At 41.9% G+C, this 21655-nt stretch overlaps 2 protein-coding genes across 3 annotated transcripts in view; both read left to right on the top strand.

Moving 5' to 3' along the window:
* Positions 1–9697, top strand: part of c2cd2l (c2cd2 like) — a 153807-nt gene extending 144110 nt beyond the window's left edge. Inside the window, exons 12-14 of one of the 2 annotated variants that reach the window (XM_063038283.1) lie at positions 714–847; positions 2854–3139; positions 4088–9697. In XM_063038283.1, the coding sequence (XP_062894353.1) occupies positions 714–847; positions 2854–3139; positions 4088–4317 (650 nt within the window). In that variant the 3' untranslated portion in view covers positions 4318–9697. Of the gene's footprint in view, positions 1–710; positions 848–2853; positions 3140–4087 lie in introns of both variants that reach the window. The other variant, XM_063038282.1, reaches the window with a different exon arrangement.
* A 7325-nt stretch (positions 9698–17022) lies between these two features.
* Positions 17023–18225, top strand: LOC134341028 (late histone H2A.2.2-like). Its single transcript, XM_063038753.1, has one exon. The coding sequence runs from the start codon at positions 17023–17025 to the stop codon at positions 17539–17541; it is 519 nt and encodes a 172-aa protein (XP_062894823.1). The 3' UTR covers positions 17542–18225.
* The last annotated feature ends 3430 nt before the right edge of the window (positions 18226–21655 follow it).

Below are 21655 nucleotides of genomic sequence, written 5' to 3'. Positions count from 1 at the left end.
TTATGGTTATGAATAAACAGTCAATGTTTTGGGCTGAGACCTTTCATCGGGACTGGAAAGGAAGGAGGAAGAAGCCAGAATAAGAAGGTGAGGTTAGGGGAAGAAGTACAAACTAGAAGCTGATAGGTGGATAGGAAAGCAGTGTGGACCATGGAATAAAAGGAAGGAGGAAGGGCATCAGAGGGAGGCGATGGGCAGGTGAGGAGAAGAGAAAGGGGACAAGAGGGGAGCCAGAATAGCTGTTGTTGTTAAGAAATACTGTAAAGTCTCAACATATCAGGTAATATATGTATAGAGAAACAGCTCTGGAGTTCCAACATCTACAGAATCTCTTGTGTTTCTGTTTCTCTCCCTTCAGATACTACCTGACATGTTGAGATTTTCCAGCAGTTTTTCTTTTTGATTTAGTTGTACAGTGTCTACACTTCCTTTGCTATTAATTGAACTCATGCCTTCAGTGTGAATGGGTGGTTAAAGGTGAATTCACCTATAGCCTCCAAGCTGTCTCTCTGCTTCCCCATGTGTTTCTGTCTTTGACTACCCCTTCATTCTTTCGCACCTTCTTTCCTTCTCCTCCCACTCTCTCTTTACACCTACCTCCACCCCAGCTCTCTCCACCATACTTCCCTCTCCCCCCCCCACACTTCCTCCAGTCCATTTCTCCCTCTCACGTGCTTTCATGCTAATGATAACGTTGTACGTTTGGACAGTAGTGGACAACCACCTCGCTAATGGTTTGGATCCGGTCGTACAGACTGCGATTCGGCAGCTGACAGAATCTGCTAACAAGCCTAGCAAAAAGACACCGACCAAGCGCAGCACACTGATTATTTCAGGAGTTTCAAAGGTAAACTTACTCCACTAATGAGCAATGTGCACTGGTTTCAGCAGCTTGTGGGGTTGTTCATTTAATGGTTTCTCAATATCAGCAATTTGAGAGGCAGAAATGTAAGCAGAAGCTTTCGAAGAAAATGTTAACTATTAAAACTTAATGGTCAATACCAGTCCAAAAACTCAAGGCTATTGCTTAAGTTTTGCATAATCAATTGTTTGTTGTGATACACAAGAGTTTTATTGCCACAGGTGATAAACCAGTGATGTGCAATCCTCAAGGCCATAGGAACAATGAAAAGTTCAAATTGCTGCTTGGATATGTTTGATTGACAGGTCTATTCAGAGTTTTCAGATATGTCTGGGAGAAAAAAAGGCAGGAGAGTGGGGTTAATCTGAGAGTTCACTCGCAGACCAAGGTGATCTTTGTTGATTTGTTCTATCAGGCTACATCCTTGCAGAAAGGAGCTAGAAGATTGTTCTTGAATCTACTGGATAAAAATGAAAGCCAGATGGTATGAAGTGTGAATTATTAGATAGCTATCTTCTGCTTCTATTTCTGTAGGGGCTGTGTAGGAATCTTCTGTCCCCCTTTATTGCTCCAGTTTCCTCCCACATTCCAAAGACGTGTGGTTAGGTTTAGTAAGTTGTGGGCATGCCACATTGACGCTGGAAACATGGTGACACTTGTAAGCTGCTCCCTGGCACAATCCTCATTGATTTGATATGACACAGAAGACACATTTCACTGTATGTTTTGATGTACATGTGGCAAATACAGCTAATCTTTATCTCTTTAATTTAAAAACCTACCTTTTTGACTGACCCTTAACTGTCCCAAATTCTCCTTGCTTAACTTGGTGTCAAAGTTTATCTGATACTGAGCTTGTAACATTAAGATAAACTTCAGCTTATAGCATTAAGATATAAGCTGGTATTGAGCTTAGAACATTGAGATTCTACATAAATTCAAGTTATTTTTTTCCTTAAAATGTTATTACTATTTTAATCATGCACCTGTATCTCATTTGCACAACAAGGTTTCTCCATTTGATTCAAGGTACATAAAAGTACACATTCACTATCAATGTCAACATGGATTGGAGAAAGAAGAAAGCCCTTAACTCTGAGTGGAGTCATTGGGACGCCGTCATGACGGTGTTTTTTTAGCAGGCTTTCTCATTTTTACGAGGCCGAGTCGCTAGCTCGACGCTCAACTCAGCATGGATGGAAAGCGTGCAAGGGAGCCGTCTGGATTCGAACTCGGGAGCCTTTGCTCCAAAGTCCGGCACTGATGCCACTACACCACCAGCCAGCTAGTCAACATGGATTAATTAGCACTAAAACAGAACAGGGCAGCACAGGAACGGGCCCTACGGCCCACAGTGTGGTGCCAAGCTAGTTAAGCCAGTGACTCCTAATCCATTCTGCCAGCATGTGGCCCAATTCCCTCAATTCTTTGCATATTAATGTATCTATCTGAGAGCTTCTTAAACATTTTTATCATATCCCTTCACCACCACTCCTGGCAGCAGATCCAGGCAGCCACCGCTCTGTGGGGGGGGGGGGAAGGGAATGGCCTCGCAGATCTTCTTTGGACTTCCCCCTCACTAGAAATGCATGGCTTAAAACACCCATGGTACATGGCAGAGAATGATCAAATAAAAGAAGACACCAAGCCAAAGCGGTTGATTTTAGAAGCATCTTAAAGGAGGTAAGAGAGAACTGGAGAGATTTAGGGAAGAAATTTGGAAGCTGATGCCCATGGCAGCCAGAAGTGGGAGAGAGAATATGAAAGGAGTTCTACACACAAAAAGTGCTAGAGGAACTCAACAGGTCAGGCACCATCTATGGAGAGGAACAAACAGTTAATGTTTCAGACCAAGACCCTTCATCAGAGGAACAGAAGTATTATAGAGTGCTTTAGGGTTAAAGGAAGTTATAGAGAAGGAGATGGGGGGGAAAAGTGACTAGAATTGTCTGCACTATATAGGCTGATGTCCTGTCCTTTTTTTGATCCAGTCTCCCATTGATCAGGAAGAAATGGCTCTGTCTGTGGGCTATGCAGCAGCTATGGATGCCTCTCTGCAGTCCGAGCCGGGGTTGCCCGCCCTCCCCCACTGCAGTGCTCAGGCTGCACTAGAGTCGCCCAAATCCACTGATTCTCTGAACCAGCGGCAACCAGCCAGCCAAGACCCGGACGAAGCCGTTGCATCTGATATTTCAGAGCGGCCATCAGTGGATGATGTAGAATCTGAAACAGGGTCAACGGGAGCACTGGAAACAAGAAGCTTGAAGGATCACAAAGGTAAACACAAAGGAGTCCATCATGACGTTTTTAAGTATCTTCCCCCCCCCCGCCCAATGAATTGTATCACTTCGTAAATCTTCCAGGCACTACAGTTTAAGTTATATTAAATGCTAAATAATGCATTAATAATAATTATCTGTGGAGAAAATAGTAGTCAGTGAGCTATAGTTCCTTCGTTTTGTATTTTTCTTCAAGGGAAGTGGGCTTTGCCGACTGACGAAGTATTTAATTGCCACCTCTAGTTGTCCTCAAAAAGGTGGTAGTGAGCTGCCTTTCTGAACTGCTACACACCTTGAGATGTGGGTATGCTCACTATGCTGTTAAGGAGAGAGTATCTACATTTAGTTTTATTTCATTGTGGTTTATTGCAGCTGAGTGGCTTGCTAAACTATTTCAGAGGGCATTTAAGAGGCAACCCCACGGCTGTAGGTCACATGCAGGCCATGTAATTCCTTACACCTGTTCAGCACGGTCACATAGTGGTTAGCACAATTACCTTCCTGAGTGAGCAATTACTGATCAGGGTTCAATTCCCATTGCTGTCAGTAAGGAGTTCTCCCCACGACTGCATGGGTTTCCTCCTGGTGCTCCAGTTTCCTCCCACGTTCCAAATGCGTATGGGTTAGAGTTCGTAAGTCATGAGTATGCTATGTTGGCGCCAGAAGCATGGCAACACTTGCATGCTGCCCCCAGCGCATCCTCAGACTGTGATTTGACACGATCAATTAATTTCACTATACGTTTCAGTGTTTTGATGTGCATGTGACAGATAAAGCTAATCTTTTAATATCTTTGTCAACGGCAGATGTACCTTTCCATGGTTGTGTGTTAATATTCTAGGCCAATGCTATTTCCAGCACCATCTTCTTCTTTATATAATACTGTTTCATTCCTTTATCCCATGATGAATTATCATTGCTAGATTGTTCTCATATTTTCTTGTAGTTGGCTTCCTACGAAGTGGAACCAAGCTTTTGTTCAGAAAGAAACACAAGCAGAAGGAGTCAGGCTTTAGTCACTCCCACGATGACCTATCCAATGTGAGTGACAGCCCTTCATCTACACGGAAGAAATCAGGAAGCTTCTCTCGGAAGCTTATTAAGCGCTTCTCTTTCAAGTCCAAGTCCAAGTCAAAGGCCAACACAAACGGCAATTCTGGGGCAAGTGGGAACTGAATGTGCTGGAATGCCCAGACAGCATTGTTAGATTGGGTACTTGGAGGTTCAACTGACAACAAGAGGCAAAGCACTAAGGGGCCCATCTGAGATTGTTGCAGTAATTTCTATCCTGGGTTTCTTTTCAGTGACTTTCTGTGAAATGATAAGAGTGCTATCATCATTCATCTGCCATCGCTTGTGAAAGCCACTTTGCAGTAACATTTCTCCCAAGTCTGACAATGTTGTGTTGATGGGAAATAAAATGGACCTTTCAACAGCCTGAAGCCAAGGAAATCCTGAGATAAAGACTAAGACACAAATGCATTTGTTTGGTGACACTAGCTTTGAATGTAAATTAACAACCAGATTTAACCTTTCCCCAACTTTATTTATTGAAAGTCTATAACTTTGCCAAGCTTTGGCAGCTGTACAAGATATTTTATTAGAAATACTGTTGTAATGTTTTAATTGGGAGGAATGAATTATTATTGATTGCTGCCTATTCTTGCATTTACTGATTTATTGATATTTTGAAAATGTAAATGTAGAGACAAAATTTAATTCTTTCTCAGAAAGGAAAACCAGCTCTCTGTTCTCCTTAGATCCTGAAAGACATCCAAAACAAGGCATGATGAGATGGGTTATTTATACAGGGGGAGAATGTACTTGCTTTGGGAAATTGAGATAACATTAGTCTGTTGCATTTGTTGCACTTTCTTGCATTCACCAGGTTTACTGGCAGATCACATCCTGCTTTCCCTGTAGACCAGGATGTTGAATCTCATTCTGGCCAAGGCCTGGTGAAGGCACGGAGAATATTTGTGAGGAATGTGAATCTTCATTTTCAGAGAGAGGCCATGTCTTTGGAGCATGGATATAGGGAAAGATTTGAAAATCAGCCATGATTGAATGGCGGAGCGGACTTGAACAGCCGAATTCTGCTTCTGTATCTTATGGTCTTAAGGCCTTGTTCCAAATTTTGAAGATATTTGGTAAAAGCAACTGGGCAATAAACAGTTTCTAATGGTACAAGCTTTGGGAATTGATGACAGATAAGTTTTTTTTAATGCAGTGAGTTATTTGATGTGAAGTGCTTCTCCTAAAAAGAGTAGGAATAGGTTCAATTGTAAGTCTCAAAGTGGACATCAAAGAGAGAAAATTTGCAGGGATACAGAGGAAGAGTAAGGAAGTGGCTCTATCGAAAAGTTTACCTAGGCACAATGGACTGCAGTGTCTTCCATAATGTATCGTTCTTTGGTTTTATAAATATCCCATTGGCCCAATAGTGACTGAGTGTAACTTAAATAAATGTCATTAGAAAATGCTGGAAAACACTCCACAGGTCAGGGTGCATCGGTGGAGAGACAAAAAGAGTTACTGTTTCAGGCTGATGAATTCAGATTCCCAACAAACCATTTCAGATGACAAATGTTCCCTGTAATATTAGCTGTTACCTCTCCAACAATCTTCCTGACCTGAAGAGTGTTTTTAATCTACCTTCAGATTTTATTTTAGAATTTTTGGCAATTGTCACTATTTTTGTGCTTGTCAAAGAAAATCACGTTCACAATGGGTGGTGGGCTATAATTTAATATGAAGATAATATTTACCCCCATGTGAAGGAACTGACGTGAGACCATACAGTAACCATTATCACGATACCCAGTGGATGCGTAGCCTTTGGCATAGCCACAATAAGATAGTTACTAAGATGCCCGAGGCATGTTCATGATAAACTTTGTATATAGAGAAATTTATACTAGTGCAAGTCTATCCTGCAGTGCTTGGTGAGACTGCCTATAAAAGATGATTTGTGCCCAGTTTCTTGAGCCACGCTGACTTTATGGATTAGATCTCCACTCCAATTAATTTGTTTTAGTTTTTGTTCTATCGATAAATACTAAGGCATCTCAGTTGCCACCTCACCGAGATTGGTGATTATTCCAAGACTTCTTGCACGTAGCTCCTTATGAGATACACATGTAAAAAGGATTGTCCACAATAAACCTTAATCATGTCTTTTCTGCAGCCAGGTGAAGGATGGTGAATGAATATAATTACGATGTGACATCATCTTAGCTCCGACAGTCACTTTGTAGCGGCAGGTAACGCTTTGGAAATCACAGCCAGCCAGTTGGCTTCCACTTCTTGCAGAGTGGACTCTGTTCTGAAATTAGTTTTCGTTAAGAATGAAAAATATATCAAAAACCTTAAAAACCTCAAAAAATAATCCTCCTAGAGACAAGTGGAAAGATTACCTCTTAAGAATAACCAGTCAGCTGACATAAAGCCCAGATTACCAAGATGGAGATGTGTGTTGGGTTTGGAAGGTCACTGGTCATCATTATTTGCTACTGGTTTACAGAGTGGTACAATCTGTTAAGATGGGGGCTGGTCAAACCCCAGGAAGCAAACACCATTTTAGGAGGTACATATCTGTAGGTACTTTCCCATAGATTACTGTGGGCTGCACTGTCCTGAATGCTACTTTAAACCCAAACTCATTTCCTGAAGTTTCTTGGAAATAAATGTTTTAAAAATGTATTGTTCACACAGCAACTGCATGTTTTAATAAAGATTTTGATTGTTTTTAAGTGTATGATTTGAAAAAGGTTGGCTCCATCCTGGACAAAGCATTGACATTCTATTCACCACCCTCTGGCCCTCTATGACTGTGGTGCACCATCTTGACAAGGTTTCTTCCAAAGGCAACACTTTCCAATCCCGTCATTTCTTCATCAAGAATGACAAGAGCAGGAAGTACGTGGGAACCAAACTACAGATTTATCAGGCAAGATTTCCACTTAAAGGAGCCATGCTGACTGTGGCCTATTTTATCGTGTGCCTCAAGGTACCCTGAAACCACATGCTTAACAATCGACTCCAACATCTTCCCAACCACTGAGGTCAGGTTAACTGACCTAGAATTTCTTTTGTTCTGCTCCCCTAGTGATTCTTAAAAGATCATTACTAATGCATCCACAATCTCTTCAGCTACCTCTTTCAGAACCTTGGGGTGTGGTCTATCTCATCCAGATTGACTTATCTACCTTAAAATCTTTAAGCTTCCCATGTATCTTCTCCTTAGTAACAGCAACTACACTCACTTCTGCCCCCTGGCACTCTTGAACATCCAGCATACTACTGTATCTTCCACAGAGAAGAATAATACAAAATACTTAAGTTTATCTGCCATTTTTTTGCCCTCATTACTACCTCTCCAGCATCATTTTCCAGCAGTCCAATACTGTACCTACTGTTGCCTCTGTTTTACTCTTCATATATTTGAAAAAACTTTTGGTATTCTCCTTGATATTATTGGCTAGCTTCTCTTCATGTTTCATCTTTTCTCTCCTGATTGCTGTTTTAGTTGCCTTCTGATGGTTTTTAAAAGGTTCCGAATCCTCTAACTTCCCACTAATTTTTGCTCTATTACATTCCCTCTCTTCTGCTTTTATGTTGGCTTTTACTTCCCTTGATAGTCACGGTTGTGTCATTCTGCCTTTAAAGTATTTCATCTTTGGGATGTATCTATCCTGCCCCTTCCAAATTGCTCCCAGAAACTCTAGCCTTTACTATTCTGCTTTCATCCCTGCTAGTATCCCCTTCCAATCAACTTTGGGCCAACACCTCTCTCATGCCACTCTGTAATTCCCTTTACTCTACAGTAATACTGATATATTTGACTTCTCCCTCTCAAATTGCAGGGTGAAGTCTGTCATATTATGATCAATGTCTCATAAGGGTTCCTTTATCTTAAACTCCCTCATCAAATCTGATTCATTACACAACACCCAATCCAGAATTTTCTTTTCCCTCGTGGGTTCAACCGCAAGTTGCTCTAAAAAGCCTTCTAATATGTGTTCTACCTATTCCCTGTCTTGGGATCCAGCACCATTTTGATTTTCCCAATTTATCTGCATTTTGAAATCCCCCTGACTACCATAACATTGCCCTTATGACATGCCTTTTCTGTCTCCCATTGTAATCTGTAGTCCACATCCTGGCTACCGTCCAGAGGCCTGTCATCAGGGTCTTTTTACTCTTACAGTTTCTGAACAAGAATTCTACATGCTCTAATCCCATGTCACCTCTTTCTAAGGATTTTATTTTATTTTTAACAACAGAACCACCCACCCCCTTTGCCTACCTGCCTGTGTATTCTTGGATGCTAAGCTCCCAGCTGTGATCTTCTTTCGATCATGATTCAGAGATGCCCACAACATCACACCTGCCAATCTCTAACTGCACCACAAGCTACTTTAGTTTGTATACTGTATGCATTCAAATATACTGTAACACCTTTGGTACTGCATTCATTACTCTTTTCGATTTTGCCTCCATGTTACACTTCAACTTATCCAACTGATTATACTTTGCCATTCCATCATGGCTGATTTATTATCTTCCTCCTCCCTGTAACATTTGACACCCTTACTAATCCAAAACCTATCAACCTCCGTTTTAAATATACTCAATGACTTGGCCTCCACAGCTGTCCATGGCAATAAATTCCACAGATTCACCACCCACTGGTTACGGAAATTCCTCCTTGTCAGTGTATTCTGAGGCTGTTCACTCTGGTCTTAGATTCCCCCACTATAGGAAACATCCTCTCCATGTTATCCTGGCCTTTCAGTATTCGGTAGGTTTCAATGAGATTCCCCCACATCTTTTGAATCTCAAGTGAGAATGAGCCCAGAGTCATTAAATGCTCCTCATATGTTAACCCTTTCATTCTCGTAAACCTCCTCCAGACCCTCTCCAATGCCAACACATCTTTCTTTAGATATGGGACCCAAAACGGCTCACGATACTCCAAATGTGATCTGATGAATGCGTTATAAAGTCTCAGCATGTTGGCGTGTGGCCAAGTGGTTAAGGCATTCGTCTAGTGATTTGAAGGTCGCTAGTTCGAGCCTTGGCTGAGGCAGCGTGTTGTGTCCTTGAGCAAGGCACTTAACCACACATTGCTCTGCGACGACGCTGGTGCCAAGCTGTATGGGTCCTAGTGCCCTTCCCTTGGACAACATCGGTGGCATGGAGAGGGGAGACTTGCAGCATGGGCAACTGCCGGTCTTCCATACAACCTTGCCCAGGCCTGCGCCCTGGAAACCTTTCAAGGCGCAAATCCATGGTCTTGCAAGACTAGCGGGTGCCTATAAAGTCTCAGCATTACATCCTTGCTTCTGCGTTCTAGTCCTCATAAAACAAATGTTAACATTGCATTTGCCTTCCTTGCTTATATTGTCAATTATCATGCTCTTATGAATAAAGGGCAAAGCATTTGTTTTCAACCCACTACTTTTTGCTTCTCCTTCAAATTTTAATGGATTTGCGTTAAAGATTTGCATATAAGGTAAACTAAGTGATATTCACATTGAAAATAGTTCTATTCGGGAAGAGTTTGGATTTTCCAATAGATCTGTTGGATAAGCTTTGAGTGCCTCTCTGTTAGATGGTCTTTGTGAAGATTCTCTTATATAGTTCTCCATTCATCCCAATTTCATATATCCATGATCATGATCTATGTACAAGAGAGTGTCTACTCCCTGCATTGTGTACAAAGTAATATTATACAATGCAACTTTGAAAAGTGATTGTCCATTCCACATAGGCAATAATCTGTGGATGGAGGGAGAGAGAGAGAGAGAGAAAGACACACACACACACACACACACACACACACACACACACCACCTGTTCAGTATCTGTGAAAGGCACAGGAGAAGTTTTTCATGACACGAGCAAAGAAATGCTGTATTGTGAGACAGGTTTTATTATTGCCACATGTACAGTGAAGCAATGCCAACCATATGGATCAGTACATCGAGGTACTGAGGGCACAAGGAAAAGCAATAACAGAATGCAGAATAAAGTGTTACAGTTACAGAGAATGAACACATTTAACTTTAGCTCTAAATTAGTTCTGTAATTTCAAGATTGTTTAATGTCGTTTCCTGCACACAAGTGTGAAGGAGAATGAAATTGTTACTCTGGATCTGATGCGGCACACAAAAAACACACAAGATAAAGAATACAATAATAAAAAAAAAAGTACATAAGATAGCTTATATACAAACTGTACATTGCTTGTATATCGTAAAGTGATGCTAGGCACAGGAGTGTCTGTACATAAGATGACTGACAAGGAACTGATAAAGTAGTGGTGAACAGCTAGAAGCTCAAAAGTGCACCTGTGGAGCAGTCAATAGTAAAAGGTTATGTTTGCCTGATTGATTATTATGGCAAAATCAATCTTGTTTTAGCAGCAATTCCACAAGTTCCACTGTTAGGTTCGCACATTAGGAATGAGTTTGGCCCAGTGCCACCCCTACAGGTCATTTATTTCTAATCCTCAAAAGTTAACTGCCTCTGTACATAACTCACCTGATCATCAATGAAAAAATACTTAGTATTATCTATCAAAAATATTCTGTTATCTGAAATGGTTTTATACTCAACATGATACTAGTCAAGATCAATTTATTAGCAAAGAATGTATGAATTATACAACCTTGAGATTTGTTTGCTCACATGTAGCCACAAAGCAAGAAACGCAAAAGAACCCAATTAAAGAAAAAAGGAATAAGAAATAAATATAAAAGATCAACACTTGATGTGCAAGAGATAGAAAAAAATACAAATCATGCAAACAATTGAAGTGAACAACTAGTAAATTGTAGATACTTTTGTAATGTAGGATATGCAGCATCCTTATTCTTTTCCATGATTTCCTTGACAGCTATAGTGTCCGAAAAATTCTGCCACTGACATGCCACCTGATGGTCCAGTTATGCTCTCTATCATCAGTGGCCATGTTCTGTTGGTGCCTTAAGCATGGTGACACTTGTGGGTGTAATCCTCAGACTGTGTTGGTCATTGACGAAAAACAGTGCATTTCCCGGCATGTTTTGATGTTCCTGTGACAAATAAAGCTAATCTCAGATTACATACGGTCCTCAGATGAGGACTATCTACACAGTGGGTCAAAACTCTGCTGGATTTACTTTGGAAACTCCACTCCCTCTTGAATTATATGCTAGGATGATCCCAGTTAAAATTGGGAAAGCTGAAAGCTTGCTACTAACATCTAACAAGCTGTGTCGCTGCATGGTATTGAAACTGCACTGCGACAGACAGGAAAGTCTCTACAACGGGTAGTCAAAACACCCAGGACATCACCAGCACAGCAATCAAGGACCAGTATATACAGAAAAGTGCTGGAATAAAGACCAGTAACATCATGAAGGATCCTAACCACCCTGCTCATGGACTGTTTGTCCCACTCCCATCAGGGAGGAGGCTACGTAGCATCCACGCCAGGACCACCGGACTCAAAAACAGTTACTTTCTCCAAGCAGTAAAGCTGATCAACACCTCCACCCACTAACCCACCCCTCCACACCTCCCACCACCATCATTATATCATTTGCTTGTCAGTCACCTTAAGTTAATAAGCTGTCTGATGTACTTATATTGATAGCGTTTTTATTATTATTGTGTTCTTGTGTTTTATTTTGTTCTGGAAATTACATTAAAGAATCTTGACATAAAAGAGCATGGAGGTTGGACATTCTGTGGTTCAAGTGCACCCCAACCATTCTGAACTGATTCCACTTGTCCAGGTTCCAGTGATCAAAGAATTCTGATACCCTCCTTCCTACACTTTCCTTTTAGCCACACATTAACCCGATCATCCTATCTTACATTTCCTATACACGTCACCACTTGGCAGTGAAATTAGAGATTACAAATCCAGAGATCCAAACAAAAATACAGAGATGACCATTTTATAGGTCTTCCTCTTTATTCTGTGACCTAACTCCCAATTAATATTGCACCTTTTCACCTGTATTCTTAATCGTCATCTAGCACTGAAACAGAGCCTCCAGCCCAACTTGTGCATGGTGATCCAGACATCTATCTAAGCTGGTCCCAAACACAAGAGATTCTGCAGGTGCTGGAGATCTTGACCAACAAGTCCTGATGAAGGGTCTTGGCCCAAAACTCTGACTATTTATTCCCCTCCACAGATGCTGCCTGACTTACTGAGTGCCTCTGGCATTTTGTGTGTGTTGAGCTAGTCCCATGTGCCTGCATCTTTCTAGGCCTTTTCGATCCATGTATCTGACCAAATGTCTGTTAAACATTGAAATTGTATGCACACCTACAGCTTCCTCTAGCAGCTCATTCGATAAACTAACCATCTCTTGTGTGAAAGAATTGCTCTCAGGACACTCCTAAATCTTTTTTCTCTCACCTTAAATCTCTGCCCTCTGCTTTTAAACTCCCTTGCCCTGGGAAAATGACTGTGACAATCCATCTCGTGTATGTATGTGTATGTCTATATATACATATATAAGAATTTCCCACTCAGGATCAATAAAGTAAGTACCTTTTATTATATTTATATATACACACACATACGAGGGGTGATTGATAAGTTTGTGGCATAAGATAGAAGGAGATGAGTTATTCAGCTCTTGTTACATGCATGTGCAGTTCAACTCTGAGTGACTATGCAGAAAGTTTGAACTTAATTACTCTTCTCCTTTTACCCAAGGCCACGAATTTATCAATCACCCCTCGTGTGTGTGTGTGTGTACGTATTATAATAAGCACGCACTTTTTTGATCCCGAGTGGGAAATTCTTTTGTTACAGCAGCAACATTTAAAAACACACTTAGCAATAATAACTAATAATAAAGTACAGAATAATATACACAATAATTTATCAATGTGCAATCATTTGCAATAATGTACGAAATGCTGAAACAGAGACTATTGTACTATGATGTGTGCTCTCCTGTCACACAGAGATGAAATGCTTATTGCATTTGGAAGGAAAGATTTTCTGTCACGATCCTTGTAACAGCAGAGCTGAATGAGTCTGTTTGAAAGGATGCTCCACTGCCTATTCAGTAGGTCATGGAGAGGATGTGCCAGATTGTCCATAATGGATAACAGTTTGTTTAGTGACCTCCTCTTCACCTCTAACTCAAAACAGTCCGGATTGTAGTCAAGGATGGATCCAGTCTTTCTGATGAGTTTATTTAGTCTTTTTGCATCACCAGCACCAATGCTGCTCCCACAACATAAAGAAGCAAAGAAGACTGCACTCGCTACAACAGACTGGTAAAAGATCTCCAACGTCCTGCTGCACACATTGGCGTATCTCAGCTTCCTTAGAAAATAGAGTCAGCTCAATCCATCCCCTTCTTGTAAACAGGCTTGGTGCTGGATTTCCTGTCAAGTCTGTTGTCGAGGTGAGCACCAAGTATTTGTACTCCTCCATTTCTTCTGCCTTATATCTATAAGGTCGCCCTTCAGCCTCCTGCATTTCCTAGCCAGCCTGTCCCTTTAACTCAAGTCCTCCAGTCCTAGTTACATCCTAATGAATCTTTTCTGTGCCCTTTCAAGCTTAATGACATCCATCCTATAGCTGAGTGACCAGAACTGCACACCCTTCTTCCTCTCTAGTAGGGTCATCTACATATTGTTTGAGAAAACTGTACAAATAATAATACTAATACTAATTTCCTCCTACATCCCAAAGACATGTAGGTTGGTAGATTATTTGGCTGTCCTTTTGAATTGATTAGTGGCAGAATATGAGGGAGTCAATAGGAAAATGAAAATTCAAAAAAATGATTGATGGCTACTGTGGACAATCAATCAAAAGGTGTTGAATGACTATAACTATTTGATATGTAATTAGAAGTTACTCACCAATCAAAGGCACAAAAAGCCAGTACACACGAGGAAATCTGCAGATGCTGGAAATTCAAGCAACACATATAAAAGTTGCTGGTGAATGCAGCAGGCCAGGCAGCATCTCTAGGAAGAGGTACAGTCGACGTTTTGGGCCGAGACCCTTCGTCAGGACTAACTGAAGGAAGAGCTAGTAAGAGATTTGAAAGTGGGAGGGGGAGATCCAAAATGATAGGAGAAGACAGGAGGGGGAGGGATGGAGCCAAGAGCTGGACAGGTGATTGGCAAAAGGGGTATCAGAGGATCATGGGACAGGAGGTCTAGGGAGAAGGAAAAGGGGCAGGGGGGAAACCCAGAGGATGGGCAAGGGGTATAGTCAGAGGGAGAAAAAGGAGAGAGAGAGAAAAATTGTATACATTTCTCTGACATTACATGTACCTATTGTAACCTATTTGGTCAGTCTTCTCTTTTAACCATGTCACAATTTAATTTTTAAAAATTTGCATTCAAATACTTAATACTGGAGATGCTGAAATAAAGACAGAAATTACTCTGAATGCTTAAGTCAGGCAGCATCTGTGGAGAAAGAAATCGAGTTAACCAGAGCTGACCTCTCATAAAAGCTGGAGGAATCAATAATAGATTTTAAACTAGTACAGAGGTGCAAAGTGAAAATGGTGGTGATGTGATTGGAGAAAGCAAAGTACAAACTGGGGAGGGTGGGACATTGGTAGTGAAACAATATACACAAGAGATTCTGCAGATGCTAGCAATCCTGAACAACACACACAAAATGCTGGAGAGAGATGGATATACGGCAGAGTGGTATAAATAATTTAGAAATGAGTTAGTTCCTGTTTTACTCCCGACACTGAACTGGGCTCTAAGAAAGGCACAAATGCCACCCAGCTGGAAGGAGGCGATAATCTCAGCTATATCAAAAGCTGTCTCAAACTTATGCTAGTGCCCCACCTCCCCCTCGTACCCTATCTGTTATTTATTTATATACACACATTCTTTCTCTCACTCTCCTTTTTCTCCCTCTGTCCCTCTCACTATACCTGTCACACACAGCACATATAGTTACGATCGAGCACATACAGTCACAAAATAATATTAGCACAGATCCCTGAGTGACATAGCCTGAAGTTTGATAGTATATGGGATGTGGTCCTGAAGCTATGTTTCTGCAAGAAGCACCTAGCACCTCATCTCACACTGGATCAGCAAAGAAGGCTTGAGCTACCAGGCCTGTGTAAGGAGTTGGTAATGCCTGACAGACTAGACATATGTGTGTGTGTGTGTGTGTGTATAATAATCAAAACCACCAGGTACAGGAACAGTTATCACCCCTCAATCATCAGCCACTTGAACCAGAGGGGATAACTTCACTCACCCCATCACTGAAATGTTTCCACAATCAATAGACTCACTTTGAAGGACTCTTCATCTCATGTTCTAGGTATTTATTGCTTATTTATTTATTATTTTGTTTGTGCTTTTAGTTTATTCATATTTACTGTGAATACCCACAAGACAATGAATCTCAGGTTTGAATATGGTGACATACTGTATGTATATTTTGATAATAAATTTACTTTGTACTTTGAAATAAATGGAAAATGCTGGCCAGGTGGCATCTGTGGGGGGGGGGAGTAAATATGGCAGATGGGGAACTTATTCATTAGACTTGAGAAATGAGAAGACTGAGCGCGGGAAATGTGCGAGAAAACAACATTTTTGTTACAATGAACGCATATGGAGACAGGATAAAATACTCCCACATTACGGGTAGCCTAATTTGTGGTTGATAATGGTTTTGGCACAGAAGGACATGCTCAGGCCCGACTACACACAGGGAAGAAAAAATGATTTGCGGGAGGAAATGTTTCTCATATAACAGGAAGAAAGAGCGTGTTATCTGTTAACAGAGGGCTTGTGTTATCGAAAGAGAAACAGCGCTGAGAGTTTGCACTGCCCCTCCTCGCCGAAACCCAGGGTGTATTGTTGTTGGAAAGGTGACACTGAATTGGAACCAAGTGCTTTCCCGTTAAACAAGAGGAGAGCCCGCAAAATCGCGCAATTAAGGTTCAAAAGTCGAATTTAATGTCAGAGTAATGTATGCAATATACATTCTGAAATGCTTTTTCTTTGCAAACATACACGAAAACAGAGAAGTGCCTCAAAGAATGAACGGGAGATAACCGCAAAACCCCGCGCGCAAGCGGCAGCGAACAACGATCCCCCTCCCCCCACTGACGCAGTTATAATATAATATCCAAGTTGCAATTATAAAATAATAATTAATAATTTATAAATAATATTTTATAATTGCAACTTGGTCGAGTTGCAGGAAATAACATCCACGGCGTGTATGTTGAATATTATAACTGCGTCAGGAAAGACGGTTTAGTTCGTTGAGCGACCTGGAATGTTCTGCTTTTTCTGCAGGTGTGGGTGGGGGGAGGGGGATCGTTGTTCGCTGCCGCTTGCGCGCGGGGTTCTCGCGGTTATCTCCCGTTCATTCTTTGAGGCACTTCTCATTGCACAATGTTGATCTCTCTGGATCTTACAAACGTTTAACAAAAAATTGCAGAAAGTACACGCTATGTTTAATTTTGGGTGCTGGGCCTCGTTGGCCAAGAGTTCTTCATTTTCTTTTCGATTAAAAAGGGCAGATATTACAATTGAATATAACGCAATTAAAATACACGTACGTTTAAAAACAAATATTTTTGCGCTGGCTTCACTGTAAACCCGCTTTAATTAGCGCGCCTTTACCATGGCAAAAAATTTAAATCATGTTTTGAGGCGGGAACATTAATCATTGGTCTATGACTGAGAGGTTTGCCCAATCACAGCCAAACGGAGAATGGCGCGCGAACAAATTCTGGCCGGCCCACTGATTATTCTGATTGATCTGATAGATCACCAATAGAAGAGTGGGATGGGTCCGATTCTCCAATGGGCGAACGGTTTGGGGGCGGGACCTTGACGTAGACGGGCGGGATGACTATAAATAAGCAGACCCGCCAACCGTCCATCGCCATTTTACAGGTTATTGAAGGGGAGCAGAATATGTCGGGAAGAGGCAAAAGCAGTGGCGGGAAAGTCCGGGCTAAAGCTAAAACACGATCATCCCGGGCTGGACTGCAGTTTCCAGTCGGTCGAGTGCACCGGCTGCTACGCAAGGGGAACTATGCCGATCGAGTGGGGGCTGGCGCCCCTGTTTACCTGGCGGCTGTGCTCGAGTACCTGACCGCCGAAATCCTGGAGCTGGCGGGAAACGCGGCCCGCGACAACAAGAAGTCGCGCATCATCCCCCGCCACCTGCAGCTCGCCATCCGCAATGATGAGGAGCTCAACAAGCTGCTGGGCGGTGTCACCATCGCCCAAGGCGGCGTGCTTCCTAATATACAGGCCGTCCTGCTGCCTAAGAAGTCGAGTTCGGGCCCTTCCACAGCCGGGAGTAGCGGCGGAAGCAAGTCCAGCAGCAAGAAGAGCTCGCAGCAGTCGCAGGATTATTAGGGCGCCCCGTAGCGGACTGGAGGACGTGCACCGGCTGGAGGACTCGTAAGAGAAATGGACTTTTAAAAAGCTTTGAGTCCAATAAGACCTTTCTCGGGACCTCTCATGGACGAGAGGCTGTGAGGCTCCTGCCCTTTCATGAATTTTATGCTGTTTTGTTACCAAATTTAAGTTCCAATTTTTATGAAGTTCTATGTTCTCGTTTCTTGGACTTTTATTGAGTTTTCTGGTTTGCAATTGAATGAAATTGTTATTGTTTCTGTTATTGAATCGTGGCGGCCCTCTTTTGCATCGCCGCACGTGGTTCGTTTTGTGAATTTTGTTTTGGAGTTCAAAAGCTGTTAATGGTTTATTCAAGTTTCTTTAGAGTTGGCTTGCACAAGCAATTCCTCGAGTGCCTTCTTCATGTTGTTCGTAAACCTGTAATAAAATGTTTAAGGGCTTTTGCTCGTTTAAAAAAATTTACTGAAAATTCGAATTAGTTTTTTGATAACCGTTAAGCAACCTTTGTTACGTGATCAGCCCATCCTGTTTCAACTAGGATGTGTTCTAATGTAGAATTCTGTACCTTAACTGACATCAAAATCTGCAGTACACCGGCAAGACGAATTGTTCAACCTATGAAGACCTTTGAATAAATGTACACTGCTGGTTCAGAATAAAGATTTTCCTGTTTACATAAAACTAGAATTTCTACAGCCATTCTTTATGGTTTTTGATTTTTGCTTTGTGCTATTGAATTAGCGTGACATGTGACAAACTGGGGTCTAGGCCATTCCTCTGATCCCTGCAAAATCCACAGAGCAACACAAGGGAAAATGACTTGGACATCTGAAACAGGTACTAGATAAAATGTTTGCCCATTTGAAACCAGTGACCAGATGTGGTTGTTTAAGATGGCTCTTAGTTAATGACCAGATAACATCGAAGTAACATGAAGTGGGGGCGAAGTTTGAATCTGCTGTGAAATTTTTAATGGGTGATAGAAAAAAAACCAGGAGCATGAAATCTGCCTCTCAGATGCCTCCTTTGGTCAAGGGAACTAAAATTATACACAAGGTTTTATTGTGTGGCCCTGTAAATTAAGATGGCAATTACAATAATGGTCCAGGAAACATCCATGAAACACTTTTGTTTCCTTCTGTGCCTGTTTTTACTGAACTGGTTACCTTTATTTCTCCCCCACCTGCTCCATTAGGTTCTCTATCTACTCAAGATATTTGCATTTCCAGTTTGTGGTGCAGGCTTCACTGATTTAAATCTATTATTAATGTTAAACTTTTTGCTCAAAATTATCAATTAGATGTACCCCACCTCTCCACTGGTCTACAGATGCTACGAAGACCTGTTCATTCTTGTTATCTTTTTGGCAGTGGGAAATTCCACCAACCATTTGTGGAACTTTATCTGCCTGCTATCAAGGAGAGCGAGAAAGAATGTGTGTATATAAATAAATAATCGAGGGGGAGGTGGGGTATTAGCGGAAGATAGAGAAGTCAGTGTTCGTGCCATCAGGTTGGAGGCTACCCAAACAGAATATAAGGTGTTCCTCCAACCTGAGTGTGGCTTCATCTTTACAGCAGAGGAGGCTGTAGATAGACATGTCAGAATGGGAATGGGATGTGGAATTAAAATGTGTGGCCACTGGGAGATCCTGCTTTCTCTGGTGGACAGAGCATAGATGTTCAGCAAAGCGGTCTCCCAGTCTGTGTCGGGTCTTGCCAATATATAAAAGGCCGCACCGGATGCAGTATATCACCCCAGCTGACTCCCATGTGAAGTTTCGCCTCACCTGGAAGGACTGTCTGGGGCCCTGAATGGTGGTAAGGGAGGAAGTGTAAGAGCATGTGTAGCACTTGTTCCGCTTACACGGATAAGTGCCAGGAGGGAGATTGGTGGGGAGGGATGGGATGGGGGGACGAATGGACAAGGGAGTTGCGTAGGGAGCGATCCCTGCGGAATGCAGAGAGAGGTGGGGAGGAAAAGATGTGCTTAGTGGTGGGATCCCGTTGGAGGTGGCAGAAGTCATTTAACCAATTTTGTACTGCTGAGACTTCTGATGGATGCAAGTTTGTGTTGCACTGTATTGCCATTACCAGCCTGTCTAGTTTTGTTGCTGCTTCCAGAGACCTATGGATTTAGAACATGGGCAGGTCCTTAAGCCCACATTGTGCTAAACTAAATCTCAGCTGTAATCTTGATCATAGACTTGCACTGTCTCCTGAGGTCAAACCAATCTAGTGTGCCATCCATCACCCTGCCCATCAGTCATTCACTGACAGGAAATTTGTTATTGTGTGGCCGCAGAATAGTGCAAGACAAAAGTGAATCACAATCTGGTTTATTATCACTGCGATGTGTTCAATGCAATACATAATATAGAAGAGAAATAATAAAACAAAAATAAACAAGTAAATCAATTACATTATACATATTGAATAGATTAAAAATGTGGAAAAATAAATAGTATATTTAAAGTGAGGTAGTGTCCAAAGATTCAATGTCCATTTAGGAATTGGATGGCAGAGGGAAAGAAGCTGTTCCTGAATTGCTGAATGTATTCCTTTCAAGCTTCTTCCTGATGGTAACAGTGAGAAAAGGGCATACCCTCGGTGCTGAAGGTCCTTAATAATGGATGCTACCTTTCTGAGACACTGCTCCCTAAAGATGTTCTGGGTACTTTGTAGGTTAGTACCCAAGATGGAGCTGACTAGATTTACAATCCTCTGTAGCTTTCGGTCCTGTGCAGTAGCTTTCTCTCTCCTTCCTTCCTCTTCCCCCCCCCACCTCCCTCTGAGGATTGGTATGTGTTCCTTTGTGTTGCCATTCCTGATGTCCACAATCAGCTCTTTTGCCTTAATGACTTTGAATGCGGGGTTGTTGCTGTGGCACCACACCTCTAGTTGGCATATCTCACTCCTGTACGCCTTCATCACCTCTATCTGAGATTCTACCAACAATGGTTGTATCATCAGCAAATTTGTAGATGGTATTTGAGCTATGCCTAGCCACACAGTCATGTGCATACAGAGAGTAGAGCAGTGGGCTAAGCACACACCCCTGAGGTGTGTCAGTGTTGATCGCCAGCGAGAAGGATGTTATCACCAATCTGCACAGACTGTGGTCTTCTGGTTAGGAAGTTGAGGATCCAGTTGCAGAAGGAGGTACAGAGACTTGGGTTCTGCAAATTCTCAATCAGGATTGTAGGAATGATGGTATTAATTGCTGAGCTATAGTTGATAACAAGTAAATGACTAAAGCCAAACAATGAGGTAGTGTTCATGGACCATTTTGAAATCTGATGGCAGAAGATGACATGCTGCTCTTAAAACCTTCATTATGGGTCTTCAGGCTCCTGTGCCTTCTCCCTGAATGCAACAACAGCAGGTCCTGAATGGTGGGGCTCTTTAATGATGCTGCCACCTTAATGATGGGCTGGGTTGTGTACATAATGGCACTGATTGAGTCTACAGCCGTCTGCATCCTCATAAGATCCCGTGCATTAGAGGCACTGTATCAGGCTGCGATGCTTTATCATTAATAAAAATGCAAGTTTTTTGACCTGATGTCCCTTCCACCAAACCATGCTGACAATCCCTAATACATCTATGCTTTCCCATTTGTTGGTAGAAATTATCAAACAAGACTGCTTCCAAATGAAAGCAGATGATGCCAATATCTCAATTGTACGGACTACCTAAAGTTCACAAGCCGGATGTCCCATTGTATCACGATCAAGAACAACATAGAAAAAGCACCTGGTACGTGGCTCCCAACATTCCATCAAGAGTACACAATAATTCTTAAACAAGATAAAAGACATGTAGATAGAAGACAAAATCATGGTTTCTTTTGATGTCACTGCTGTTTTCCTCAATCTGCCTAGACCTGGCAAGGGAAACCATGGAAGAACTAATAACAGAAGCCAAAAATACAGACACTGAAACCCAGCAGTGTACCTATCAGATTCCTTCCTCTCCAGCCCTTGACCTTTCACCTTCCAGCTGACCTCTTTTCCCTCCCCCAACTTTTTATTCTGGCATCTTCTCCCTGCCTTCACTGTTCTGATGAAGGGTCTCAGCAAAAAGTATCGACTGCTTGTTCACTTCTATAG

The sequence above is a fragment of the Mobula hypostoma genome, chromosome X2, assembly GCF_963921235.1.
Source record: "Mobula hypostoma chromosome X2, sMobHyp1.1, whole genome shotgun sequence".
Lineage (NCBI taxonomy): Eukaryota > Metazoa > Chordata > Chondrichthyes > Myliobatiformes > Myliobatidae > Mobula > Mobula hypostoma.
This window is presented reverse-complemented; position numbering and strand designations above follow the sequence as displayed.

What these genes read in the sequence shown, in the direction of transcription:
- LOC134341028 (XM_063038753.1), top strand. Translation starts at nt 17,023, where the DNA reads ATGACTATAAATAAGCAGACCCGCCAACCGTCCATCGCCATTTTACAG.